Genomic DNA, 12,946 nt, shown 5'->3' on the forward strand with positions numbered 1-12,946 from the left:
CCAATTTCGGATACGCTGTTCCCTCCTTTTAGCAACAGGCAGCAATAAAAAATTAGGGTAAAGCTGGGCATTGAGCCTGAGTGGAACTAAGAACAAATAAGTCACCTGAGTCTACCCGGGTTGTCATCTATGCTCAGGAAGCTGCATAATTAACGCCGTCGGATCCTGCCAGGTGCTCTCCCTCGTACGTTTTGATGGACGCCCCCATTACTGTACTTGGCTGAACGGCTTCCAGCCCTTCTGGAAACTTTCCATTTCACCAAGCTAGAAGGGTGTTCCAGGGGGGGGTCACCCCTGCTGCTCCTGCCCGCCCCATCCGCCTGCAGACCCTGGAGAGACACGGCAGGGCACTGTGCACCGGCACGTGGGACCCCGGGCTCAGCCCCTCCTTCTGCTCCAGCCCCGGCACGACCCAGTCCCATCCCATAAACCGCTCGATGCCTCGGTTTCCAAACAGGGACGCTCCTTCTCCGGCCTCCCCAGGGCGCGATGCTGCAGCGGGGGGGCTGTGCAGGACCCAGCCTGGGCCATTGCAGCCCGCAGCTGCTGGCAGCTCGGGCAGTGACCCCTGCCACCTCCTGGGGGTCTCCCCCCCCAAACCCCCCGGGTGCCTGGGCACTCCCATCCCTCTGCCATCGGGGCTGCTGCTGGGGGGACCAGCCCCGCGCACGCGGCGATGCGGGAGGGCGGCGGATGCAGGATGCTGCCCCAGCGCTGCTGACCCCCGCAGGGTTTGGGGGGAGCTCAGAGCCTCCCCTGCCTGGGCGGCGGGGTCCAGCACCCCCCGCGCTTCTGCCCTTACGGTTTCCTCCATCCAAGGGCTGCAAAACCAGCGGCCTCTGCCGCGCCGGTGCACGGGGAGGGGGGTTTGGGGGTGCAGCCACGCTTGGCTCCCAGCCACGGCACACACCCGCCGCCGGCACGGGGAGGACTTCGGTGACTTGCAGGCGCTGAAAACCCAGTCGCCTCTATTAAAGGCGCATGGTGGGAAGCCCGCAGAAAGCAGGGACCTGCGATGCTTTGTTTTTATAACAGTCAGGAAAACGGACAGCTTGAGAGCGAGCTGAATGCCGACCCCCAGCTGCGCCCAAAACCTCCTTCCCAGTTAAAGAGGCAATGAATAAATGAAAATATGTAATATTCTGCAGCCCACAAAGGGGACTGGAAGCACTTAGGTGAATGGGTACCTAGGATGCCCCGCTGGCCTCTGGCTGTCAGGCTGCTTTCTCACTAAAAGAGCCGCTCTAACACATTTCAAAGGCAACGGGAAACGCTGACACGGGGACGGAGCAGCCTTTTGAAATTCAACCTTTTCTTCTCGGTGTTTCTCTAGCTGCAAATGTATTTTCCACTCTCAGCCAGAGAGAGGTGGTGCTATTCCCTCCTGGTTTATTCCTGGACAAACTGAATTTGTGACAAGGTGAGAGCCATCGGCAGAAGGAAAAAAAAAAAAGTGCATTTAACCTGCGCGGGGCCCCGGCAGCCGCAGCACGGCACGTGCCGGGGCCGCCGTCGTGGGGATGGCGGTGGCGGCGGCTGCGACGGTGGCCGCAGCGTCTGGCTGTGCTGCTGAATGCCCGTGAAAAACCCGCCATGAGGCTCCCTTTGGTGAGATTTCAAGGGGAGGATTTTGAATGCACAGCTTCAAAGTGCATGAAAGGGGAAGAGATGGCTATCAGGAGACAGGTTTAACCACATTAAAAGAGTCATCGCCCCCACTGAGATTTTTGCTCCAGCCAGCTTTGATCCATTTTTTATCCATATTTCCTTTCATTTCTCCCCTTTTGTTGACGCACGATGGGGGAATCAATACCAGAGTGAGCGATGCTGAGACATGCTCTGGTTGTTAATCCCATGCCCGAGTCCGCTCCGAAGCTGCAAGCCCTGCCTGGGCCCACTATTAACATTCCTATTCATGCTGAAATAATTGCGACAACCTTTGTTGAATAGAGCCCTCGATTCACTTCTAGACTGACTCACGGGGTGCTTGGCACAGAAAGGTCGGTAAGTTTGAGCAAACCAGCTCGGCTCACCCAGCAAACCCTCCGTGGCCAGCACAGCCACCGGCCCCTCACCTGCCTTTGAGCTGCTCACTCTTAGAATGAGACGCGTCTCCAAAATCTGCTGTCCTCAAAACTCTCGAGGCAGAAGGACTTTCTTTTTTTTTTTTTTTTTTTTGTCCAAGAGCCTTATCCCACACTTCAGCCTGAGACAGCAAGTTCATTTTTTTTTAAAAGTTGCATTAGGGGAGATGGAGATGGGGAAAGAGAACACCAGAGAGGAGGAGAAAGAGAACTCGCTGTAAGCATTCATCCTTTTAAAATAATTAATAAATGATTAATGGCATAAATTACCATATGTGTTATGACATGTTGCAGAGACATTTATAAATGTCTATAGCTTAGTTTATAGCAGCCTTTATGCAGCCCTCATAAATTGAAGCATGTAAATCAATGTGGCTGTCTCTAAAATGGGTTAGAGCACATCTTAAAATAATTTATAAGAGATAAAGCAATTTCTATATGCCTGTATTAACAAAGTCTTTATAAATACAATCTTCATCCAGACTCATCCTATTATAATTCAGTTACTGCATTAGGCACTCAAGAGATGACAAAATCATTGCTACCTGAGGCTGTCCCTTCGCAGTGTCACTGGGGACAACGTGCCAACAAACGAGTTACCTGCCCCGGTCCTTCCCAATGAGCAGGTACAAGGCGATACCGTGCAGCCCCCGTCCCGCCCACGCGTGGCCGTGGGACAGACCCACTCCAGAACCCCCACGGGGCAGGACACCAGCACGCAGCATCGCCCAGCTCCTCCGTGGGCAAGGAAGAGCTCAGAGCCACCGCCAATGCAACAGCCCCCGGGCGAGCATCGCTCCCAAACACCTCTTGGTGTGCAACACACGGGCGTGAGCCCAAGCACAGATCACCGCTGGGATGTGCTTTCTCACCCTCCTCTACCCCTGGCACCAAGACGAGGTACAAGGAAAGGAGAGGCAGGAGCCCCCCTTACCTTTACAGGCGCCGGCGGCTCCCAGGTGGTAGATGCCGGCTAAGATGCGCCAGACGGCCGCCTGCTCCTCCGCCGTGACGCCCAGCGTGCCCATGGCAGCCCGGAGCTGGGCAAACGCCGCCGAGGCTTTCTGCTTCTCCTCGGGCTGCAGGCGGAAAGAGATGGAAGGGGAAACGTCACTGCCTCTGCCAGAGCATCGCAGGCGCTGGGGACAGGGGATGCAGAGATACACACGGGGCGACACAAAAAGGCACACGAAAAACGTATGGCCAGCAAGGAAAAGACAATAAGGGACCCTCGGAAGAGTTTGGACAGCAGTGGGAAAAGCCCCTGGCAGGTTTCTTGAGAGCTTGGTGTTGGGAGCAAGCCTGGGTACGCCTTCTCATTGCACACCACCACGTAATTCCCACTTCAGGAGTGTCTACAGAGGCGGTAAGCAGCAGCTGGAGACAGACGTTTTATATCTTCCCACTTCTTGCTAAATACGCCTGCCACGGGTGTGCTGGGGCCAGCTGAACACTTCCAGCCACCGGCAGGACCTTACCTGCCCACCTCCGCCCACGGCAGCCCCGTCCATGACCCCCGCAATTGCAAATGCAGCCCCGCAGCGAGATCAGGGCTTTCTCCCCCTCAGCTGAGGATTTTCCATGCCCACATGTGCAGCCCCGGGGCCAGGCACTGCACGGGGGCTCTGGTGGGCGGCATCCCTCTCCGGCAAGGACCAACCCGCCTGGTCTAAAGGATTTCAGCTCCTGCAGAGGTCTACGGGATGGCTACTAATGAGAAAACACAGCTGAGCTCTGCGATTTCTCCGGACTCAAACAAATACCCCAAATACTTGTGACACCAGTGTCACAGCAGGGGTTATCCACCCCCATGGGTGGTGGGGACAAAGGCTGGGATGCTGCCAATTCGATTTTTAGTCTCAGCATCCAGAACACCATTCAGAAAGAAAATCTGACAAAGTTCCCCAAACTCCAACTCAACCCAAACGCAGCACACCGTTCTGGCTTTCCCTCCGGGCTGGTTCCAGAGCAGGCCAACAGAGCGCTACCAACATCCCTGCTCAGCCAGGCCAGGCTGCGGTGCAGGATTTCAGCCTCTCGAGGAGCTTTTGGGTGGTTCATCCTTCCACACCCCCATGCCCAGCATCCTGGGTGCTCCTCGGACAACCCTGCTGCACCACACCGAACCGAACGGCCAAGCCCGGCTTTCCAGGGACGCACGTGTGCCGTGGGGAACATCGCTGGGAAGGAGGAGAAGCAGTGGCAGGGACGGTGCTTGTCCCCTTTGCAGAGCACGCACGTCCTGGACTGACAAGGTGCTGCCCAGGTCTGGTGCTGCCCGACTCCCGCTGCCCCTCTGCATCCCAGTAGGAGAACCCTCCGTGCTGGGACGGGGAACCCACAGGAATCAGGGGCTGCGAAAGGAGGGGAAATCCCCATCTCTGAACCCAGATCTGCTGCTGCATCAGCAGGGCAAGGACCCAGCGGTACCTCGTCGTGCTCTCCACAAGAGCCACTGCTCAAACAGCCGATTCCTTTGGCCGCCAAACCGGAGCAGGAGCTCCCTAATGAAGATCAAATATTGGATTCATCAGTAGATGATGTAACTGCAAATTGCTGCAATTCATCCCAGCACTTTGGCTCGTAGGCAATCTGCCTGATCTTTGCAATTGGCTCAGAATAATAAGGAGCTGGTGCTAGAAATCACCTGCAGTACTTTTAGCCCCTAAAAACCCATTCTGGGCTCTCCAAAGGATGCGCTCACCCCTGGGAGTCGCTGCCGCAGGGAAACCATCAGGGGTTGCTGATCCCAGAGCAGCCGGCTCCGTCCCTGGGGCGGACTGGGGGTGCTCAAAACCCGAGCACAGACACCAGGCAGCGGCAGCCCTGTCCTGGCAGCTCCCGTGGGGCTGTCGGAGGGGGGCTGGAGGCTGTTTGGGCAGACCCTGCCTCCCACCCCGACATTCGCTCTCTCCCTCCATGTGCCCGGTACAGTGGCACCATCCCGAGTCGCCCAGCAGCTGAGAGCCCCAACACATCCCCTAACCGGGGCTGAGGAACGGTGAGCATCCCGCTGCAGGCGGCTGCATGGCTCCGGCATTTCTCCCTACCTTTGCCAGCGGCTTGATCCCAAAGGAGTTGCTCTCGGCCACCTGGTGCAAGTGCAGCATCGTCCTGGAAGCAGTTACAGAAAATGAGGCTCACGCTCCCTCCTGCCCCAGTACTCCCAAACTCTCCTCGCTCTCCTCGGGGAGCCCCTCCGACACCCGCAGAGCCCCTTTGCCTTTACAGCGACGTCCAAGGGGCCACATTAGGAAAGGTTCCCGTGGCTCTGCCCCACGCAGGGGGACGGAGATGGCACCAGACGTGCCAGGACCCTTAGCCTGGGGACACGCAGCTTCGGGGGGGAAGCCAGAAGTGATTAGGGAAAGGGACGTCTATCTCATTTGATCAGCCCAATTTCAGTTTTAGTGAAGGGACAAAAAGCACCAGAAAATGCCCCTGTTTCCTAGAAAATCTCTAATATATAAGTACATAAAAATGCCCACAGCATCACTAATACGATCACCTCTCTTTCTTATCAGAGAAGTCTCACAAACCACATTGCTGGAGCAAACCTGGATATAAATCATGGGGTAGCCCCTCAGCGATGGGGGTACCCGTCAGCTGAGCAGCCAGGCAAGGAGCGGAGCCGCCCGGTGCCGCGGGAGCCGCACACCCACCTGTGTGCCGCATCCAGCCCTGCCAGCATCAGGGGGAAGACGTTGAAGTTGCTCTCGCCGTGGGGCTGCTGGGTGACGCGGCCCCTCTCCAGCAGCATGGTCTGGGGGGGGAACAGAGGCAGGCGTGAGCGGGACCCCCCAGCGTGCAGGCAGGGACAGCCCCTCGGTGCGGGCAGGGTCCAGGCAAGCCGGGCACGCAGGGAAGAGAGCGGACCGTGGCACCCAGAGATGGGGAGATGCTCCTGGGAGCTGTCAAGGAGGGGCTGGATTTCTCCTTGCAGGGCCACAGCTGGCTTTGGAGGCTGCTCCTCCCGCCCGGGGCTGCGCACCGCAAGTCGTGCAAGCAAGAGCCAAGTCACAGCCCAGGCGTGCGTCAAGGTGCAACATTTCAGCACACGGGTGCGACACCCACGGTCCCTCCCCGCCTCCGCAGGTCTGGGCAATGCCGTGGCCCTAGCAGAGATGCTACAGTCTCTGGATAAGCCATCGCCCGAGATCGAGACAAGCCTGGATCAGCCTCCAGCCTCATCAAGGCTGTTCAGTGCCAGCACTGACACCAGGAACACCCTGCAGAGCCGGGACCCCCCGGCTGTCCCACCCTCCCACGAGCATCCCAGGACGGTACTAGTGGTCCAGAGAGCAAATGCTCCCAGGGGCCCGTTCCCACTCCTGCGCAAGGACAGCCACGCTGGGCCACCAGCTCCCGGGGCGGGGGGGCAGCAATGGGGCAGCCACGGGAAGCCCCGGTGTTCCCCACGAGCCTCTCCTCCAACAGACAAGGCCAGGGTCACGGGCAGCTCTGATTCAAGTGCCTTTGCGTAACAGCCCTGATGGTGATAAAAGCCCCCAGAGACTTCTGCTCAAGGCTGACACGTAAGGTGCTGCTAATGAAATGCTGCATTATGTATTTCCTCATAAACATTTCATTCCAGCGCTGTTCCGCGCTCCCTGCCAGGGGAGGGGGTGGTGGGTTGTGGGGGACCCCCCCACACTGCTGACAGCTCCTGCTCAGCTCGAGCTGGGGACACCTTTTGTCCAGGAGGAGAAATGGAGCAGAGCATCGCTCCTCTCGCTCCCAGCCTGGCCGGGGAGCGGCACAGGGGATGTTCGCCCCCGTCCCGAGGACGCCCGGTTTCACCCACAGCCCTCCCGTCTCGCCAGGCAGCAGGGCCCGCAGGGTACCTGGAGATGAGCGCCGGTTATCCGGCCGGCGGCGCTGAAATCCAGCGACAGAACCATGGAGAAGCGCGTGGAGCTGCCGCTGTGGCCGGTGGTCACTGACCCAAAGGCTCCCAGGACTGTGAACATCGCCTGGATCTTCTCCACTGCAAAACCAGCACCGACAGCCCCCTGAGCCGTCCTGCGACGGCTGCAGCCCGGGAGAGAGCCAGCCAATGCCACTGCTGCACCAGCACCGCCCCAGGGCTGCAAACAAGCGCTGGAGAAGACTTCTCCTCCCGGCTGCACCTCTGTCTGCTCCTCCCAGGGGTCTGTCCCAACGCACGGGGACCTGGCCGGGCACGGGGTTAAGCATCCCTCGCCACGAGAGCACGTGTGCTGGCAGGAGGGGCACGTGCCAGCCTGCCCACACCTCCACCCTGCTCCAGGCCCTTCGTCAGCCCTTTGCAAGAGCATAGCGTACCCAGAGCTCGCTCCGAAATCCAAACCTGCCCTCTAAAGCTACTGATTGCTTAACAGCGCTTCCTCTCACGTCACCAGTAACTTGATCAGATGGGAAAAGTGCTGCCCCAAGCACGCAAGTCATTCCCTTCTGGTGCTTACTCAGGTGTTTATCAAAATAGCAAATCTGTTGGGTCTGGGAGGGGTAAGAGGCAGGGGCACTCGCAGCCCCGCCGCTCGCCTGCCTCCCAGGCTGCGGCCCCGCGGTGCCCACAGCCGTGCTGCGCTTGCACAGCCGCACAGAGCCACCCCGACGGGGCACGACTCGGATGGGGAATGGGTCAAACGGAGGCCATTGAACGGAAACAGCATCACCTTGGCATTTGCGTGCACTCCCCAGCCTGCACGGCCGCTCTCCGTGCGCTGTCTCTGCCCAGCACCAAGCATCCCGCAGCCCCGCTGCCAGGGCTCGCTGCATCGCTGCCGGGGCTCGCAGCCCGCAGTGACCGCCCAGCCCCGTACCTGAGACCCTGCCGTCCACGCTGCCCGCTGCGCCCACCAGGTACTCCAGGGCACTCTGGCAGCACGTGGTCTTCCCAGCCCCGCTGCGCCCCAGCGGCACGATGGCCTGATCCTGCCGCTGCATCAGCAGGTTCCTGTAGGCTCTCTGTGCCACCGAGCAGATGTGCGGGGGCATGCTGTCCCGCTTCCCCTTGAACGCCTGTGGGCAGGGAGAGAGTGGGAGGGCACATCCCGAAACGACCCTTAGAGGTTCTCTCCTTGTAGAGAAAATCCTGAAGACGTGTCACACTCAGGGCAGTGGTTTCTCCCCAGGGTGCAAACCCCCTCCCCGAGATTCCCAGGGAAAGGGGAAATGCCGCCCAGCACGGCCAGCCCAACCTCGCTGCACCAGCACCGGAGAGGGGGTTTGGGACCGACCCAGGGAACCGCAGCAGGACCTGCTACGCACCACCCCAAGCACTGCGCCCCGTTCCCTCCCCAGCCCTGGCACCCTCAGACCACTCGGGAGGTGCGGTCACAGCAACACAGCGATTTTCTCCTGGAAACCAGGATAACCGTGCCGGGAGCGGTGCCCAGCTGCGAGCATCCCTGCCCCGAGTACCCTCAGAACAGCCCCAGCCCTGAGCATCCCCCTGAGCATCCCCGGCCCCTATCCTTCCCGGCCCCGGCCTCCCCAGCTCCCAGCATCCCTGGTCCTGAGCATCCTCAGAGCATCCCCCGCGCATCCCGGCCGCGCGCCGTGACGGTCCCACGGTGCCACCTGCCGGCACCGCAGCGCCTGGCGCCCTCCGCCAACCGTCCCCACGGGTGTCGGTGACCGCACGGTCCCTCCGCTCACCTTCCCTGAGCCGGTGCTGGCAGCGAAGCTGGGCCTGATGGCCACCAGGCTGGGCCCGGCGTAGGTGCAGGGCAGCCGGGCCTGGTAGCGCTGCTGCAGCGTGTGCACGGTGCTGCACTCGTTGAGGTTAACCAGCGCGGCCAGGTCGTCGGCGTAATCCAGGCTGGGGGGGTTGGTCTGCAGGAAGAGAGCCAGAGCCCCCCTCGAGCTCTGCCGTCGGGGCACGGGCTGTGCCGGACGCTGCCGGCACCCCGGACCCATCCGGGGATGATGGCCCCAGCAACCGGGCTGCCCTGGGGACTAATCCTGCCCGGGCACTGCCACGCACCAGGCGCTGCGGGCAGGGCTCCCTCCCCTGAGCCAGCCAAAACTGAGGAGGGGGCTCACCCGCTGCACGCTGTCCTCGTCCACCTCAGTGATGCTGCCGTCCGCCTCCCGGCGCACCCTCACCCTCCCCTGCGGCAGCTCGGGCGTCCCCACGTCCGGCTTCAGCTGCGTGGCTGCAACGAGAGGGTGCTGAGTCCCTCCTGCACAGCACGGCCGAGGCAGCCGTGGCCTGGGGAGCTGCCGAGGGGCCCCCTCCGACTGCAGCACGGCTGGACGTGGTGCCGGAGCAGCACCCGGCACCCACCCTGCTCCCGACCGGCAGCCAGGCTGAAGCCAGCTCTTATCTCCGGCGCTGGAAAGCGAGGGCAGAGGAAGGCAAGTTACCGAGCGTGAATCCGTCCTGCTGGACGAGCCAGACCTTCTCCGCTTCGTACCAAACGTCCCTCGAAGCCTGCGGGGAGGAGAGGGGAACTGTGCAGGATCAGGCAGAAAACTGAGCCGGACAAAGCGCACTTGCCCCATGGAGAGCAACGCTCCCAGGCAGAGCCCCTGCCCCTCCTCTGCCCTCCTGGCCGCCCCCGGGGGCACCTCCCCCAGCCCCCAGCCGAGCCCACGCGAACGGGGAGAGCTGTGTGAAACCAGAAAAAGGCATCAGTGTCCCCAGACACAGGGTAACAGCCCGGCAGGCTGGGGACACGTTACCTGGTCCTTATCCGTGTTCTCGCCCGACTCCTCTTTGCTCTCTGCCGGTGCCTCTTTACCCTCTCCGGGCTCTTCCTTCACCTTCCCCACCTCCTTTGCCACATCTTCTGACTTTTCCTGGATCCCTCCCGACTCCCCCTGGAGCCCCTCTGACTTGTTTGTAGTTCTTCCAGGCTTTTTGATTTCCCTTGGCTCCTTCTTGCCACCTCCGACATCTTTCTTCATCTTCTCTGGCTCTTTCCTGGCCGGCCCCGGCTCCCTCTTGGCTCTCGCCTTGGCTGGGGGCTCCTCGCTCTTCGGGGGTGCCCCCTTCTCCTTCTTGGTCCTCTCGGGGCCCGTCCCCTTGGGCACGTTCCCCTCCTTCGCTGGGACTTTGCTGGAGTGCTGGGGGCTCTTGCTGGCTGCGGGGGCTGGAGCCGGGGGGCTGCCCCCCACGTGGGGGTCCTTGAGGCTCTTCTCAGGGCACGGCGGCTTCGCTGCCTTGGGAGCCTCCGGGCGAGGGGTCTCTGCTGGTTGGGGGGCAGTCGCTGCCGGGCTGGGTGCGGGGGCCGGGGCTTTGCTGGGGACGGTCCCCGGTGCAGCCCGCCCGGGTGGCAGCTCCTTGCGTGGGGGGGCTGTGACCCCCTCGCCCCCCTGCCCCTCTGTGTGCAGCCCGTTCTGCAGCGGCTGCCCCTCGCTGGCCACCTCTCCTCCGGCAGCTGGGCCGTCCCCAACTCGAGCCTCGCCGTCCTCCCCTACGGGCTGCCAAGCAAAGGAGAGGAGTCAGGTCCGACAGGGACGGGGCGAAGGACCCGACCCCAGCCCTGGCCCCAGGAGCTGCAGCCCGGTGCAGGATGCCCGTGCAGAGCACAGCCCGGCAGGACACGGACCTCCAGCCTTGACCTGCTCGCTCCGGGCATGGCCGATGGCCGCGGGTGGCTGCCTGGAGCTGGCTGCACGGCTGCAGTCAGCGGCACCCTCCTCCTCCTCCTCCTCCCTCCACCCACCATGTCCTGGGTCACCGCTCAGTGCCGTGCCTGGGGATGCCCCACACGCTCCTCTTCCCACACTCAGTGAGCTGAACCAGAGAGTTTCCTGCTCTGCTTAATTACTTGCCTTCCCATTAAGTAAGTCAGGAATTGCAAGTTGCATTAATGACGTCTCCAGCGCTAATTGCTCAAGGCTAGTGGCTGGTCAGGGCCACAGCTTGCTGCAGCCGACGGCGTGCTGCGAGCCCGGGCCTCGCCGTCCACCCCAGCTCATCCAAGAAGAAAAAGCTCAGGTTCCTGGGGGGGGCCGGCATCGCGACCCGAGGGTCCCCGAGGTGGGGGCTGGCAGCACCGCAGCAACCCCGGCTGCTGCCTCGGATGGGAACCGCTTTGGGCTGGGGACACGCAGCCAGTGCCAAGGCAGGACGCCTGGCGCTGCGTGGGGTTCACCGCTGCTCACCTCGTCTTTCACGTTCGCCTTCGTTTCCTTCTTCAGTTTCGCCGCCTTGGCCTCCTTCTCGGTCTCCCGCACGAGCTGCTTGATGAACCCCCCAGGAATGACCGACAGGAGCAGCGGGGGGGTGGACGGGGGCGGCCCCCGGTCCTCGTCCCGTATCTGCAGGAGCAGAGGCTGGGTTACGGCACACGGTGCGGGGATGGGAGCCCTGGCAAAGCCAGCCCCGCGGGCACATCAGCAGCACGAGCGTGCACGAGCGGTGGAGCCGAGCACCAGGGCCCTGCTCTGCCGGCGGGGCCAGCCACGGTTGCAGGTATCTCGCAGGTTGCCGGCGAGGCCGCGGGCTGCTCGCGAGCACCAGGCTGGTTCGGGGATGCTGCGGTGAGCAGGAGGAGAAGTGCCAAGAAGAAAAGCCACGCAGAGAAGCGCCAAGGTTTCCGTACGCCACCAAGGGCCAGGCGCTGCGGGGAGCCCACGTGTGCCACCAGCTCTGCCCAATGCCCGGCAGCTCCGGCACGGCCACAGGAGGAAGCGTCCCGGCTGCAGCGAGTCAAGGAGCAGTTCCTGGCATGGCTGCGGCCACATGCAGACCTGCCGCATGCCGGGCCCCGAGCCGAAACCCGGCCCCATTTCCCACAGCTCCCACGGCAAAGAGCTTTTCCAGCCGTGCCGCTGCGCAGCAGCACCAGCCCCAAACCCCACAGACTCCCACCAGGCTCGGCCCTGCAGGGAACAGCGTGCCCCAAACAGCGGCAAAATCGTTCAAACCGGAACAGTCAGGCTGCGAAGATGCCCAGAGCCGGCAGGGCCGGGCACAGCAGGAACAACGCGCGCAGGGAGGGGAGGCGAGGGGACGCCAACCCCGGAGGCGTGCGGCAGGCTGGCTGCGGTGCGTCCCCCCGCCCGGCACTGAGCCCCCAGGCAGCCTGCGAGCGTCCAGCCCCGAAACACCGCTGGTACCACCCTGGACCGAGACTTTCCTTCTGCTCCCAGAGCGCGAGGCGCGAGGAGATGGCCATGCCGGCGGCGAGGCAGGACAGTGCTGTACGGAGAGATGCAGGGCCGCGCCGGGCACACGAGGCGGAGAGAGAGGAGAGAGTTAGGCAGGGGCTCCCGCCAGTCCCGGGGCCGGCAGTACCACGACCTTGCCAGGCATCGCCCTGGTCCGAGCTGGCGGCACTGGCTGGAGCGCAGCGGCCCGGGCACAGAGGGGACGGGTTGTGGGGCAGCGCTGGGCAGGGCACGGCCACGTACAGCCACCTCCAGCCCCGGCACGGCACGGCACAGCGAGGGGCCGAGAGGTGTGGGGAGGTGGGGGCATGGGGTGTCAGTGGCACAGAGCGGTGCTGGGACCCCACTGCCCTGGGCTGGGTGGCACGGGGTGGCCACAGGAGCCCGCTCGTGCCCCATTTTGGGCTGACCTCAGCTTCACCTGTCGAGATCGTTCATGCACTGAGCGGGTCGGGGCTCGTCTGGCCCCACTGCTCGCGCCGGCAGCCGCATCTCCTTGTACAGTAAAGGGCAGGAGCGCCGGGAGCGGCCAGGAGCCGGCTGAGGAATGTCACTTGCCTTCTCGGGCGGCAGCTCTGAGTGCCACGTGCCCTCGCTCCCGTTGGGGACCAGCGCTTCCCCATGCTGTCCCCCCAGCCAGGGCTCTGCAGCCACGGGTGAGAGCCGGCCCCGAACAGCACGGCCAGAGCCCTGAGACCGGCCACAGCGAGCCACCTCACCCCCACCAGCCAGAGCTGGATCCTCAGTCCCTGCTC

The 12,946-nt window shown here is 62.6% G+C and overlaps 1 protein-coding gene across 1 annotated transcript in view; it reads right to left on the bottom strand.

Moving 5' to 3' along the window:
* Positions 1–12,946, bottom strand: part of MYO18B (myosin XVIIIB) — a 73,418-nt gene that overhangs the window by 59,844 nt on the left and 628 nt on the right. Inside the window, 11 exon segments of the mRNA XM_075769497.1 lie at positions 3,019–3,163; positions 5,135–5,198; positions 5,747–5,847; positions 6,929–7,071; positions 7,889–8,087; positions 8,727–8,903; positions 9,114–9,226; positions 9,438–9,504; positions 9,756–10,496; positions 11,184–11,339; positions 12,161–12,222. Coding sequence (XP_075625612.1) covers positions 3,019–3,163; positions 5,135–5,198; positions 5,747–5,847; positions 6,929–7,071; positions 7,889–8,087; positions 8,727–8,903; positions 9,114–9,226; positions 9,438–9,504; positions 9,756–10,496; positions 11,184–11,339; positions 12,161–12,222 — 1,968 coding nt within the window.

The sequence above is a fragment of the Balearica regulorum genome, chromosome 17 (assembly GCF_011004875.1).
Source record: "Balearica regulorum gibbericeps isolate bBalReg1 chromosome 17, bBalReg1.pri, whole genome shotgun sequence".
Taxonomy (NCBI): Eukaryota; Metazoa; Chordata; class Aves; order Gruiformes; family Gruidae; genus Balearica; species Balearica regulorum.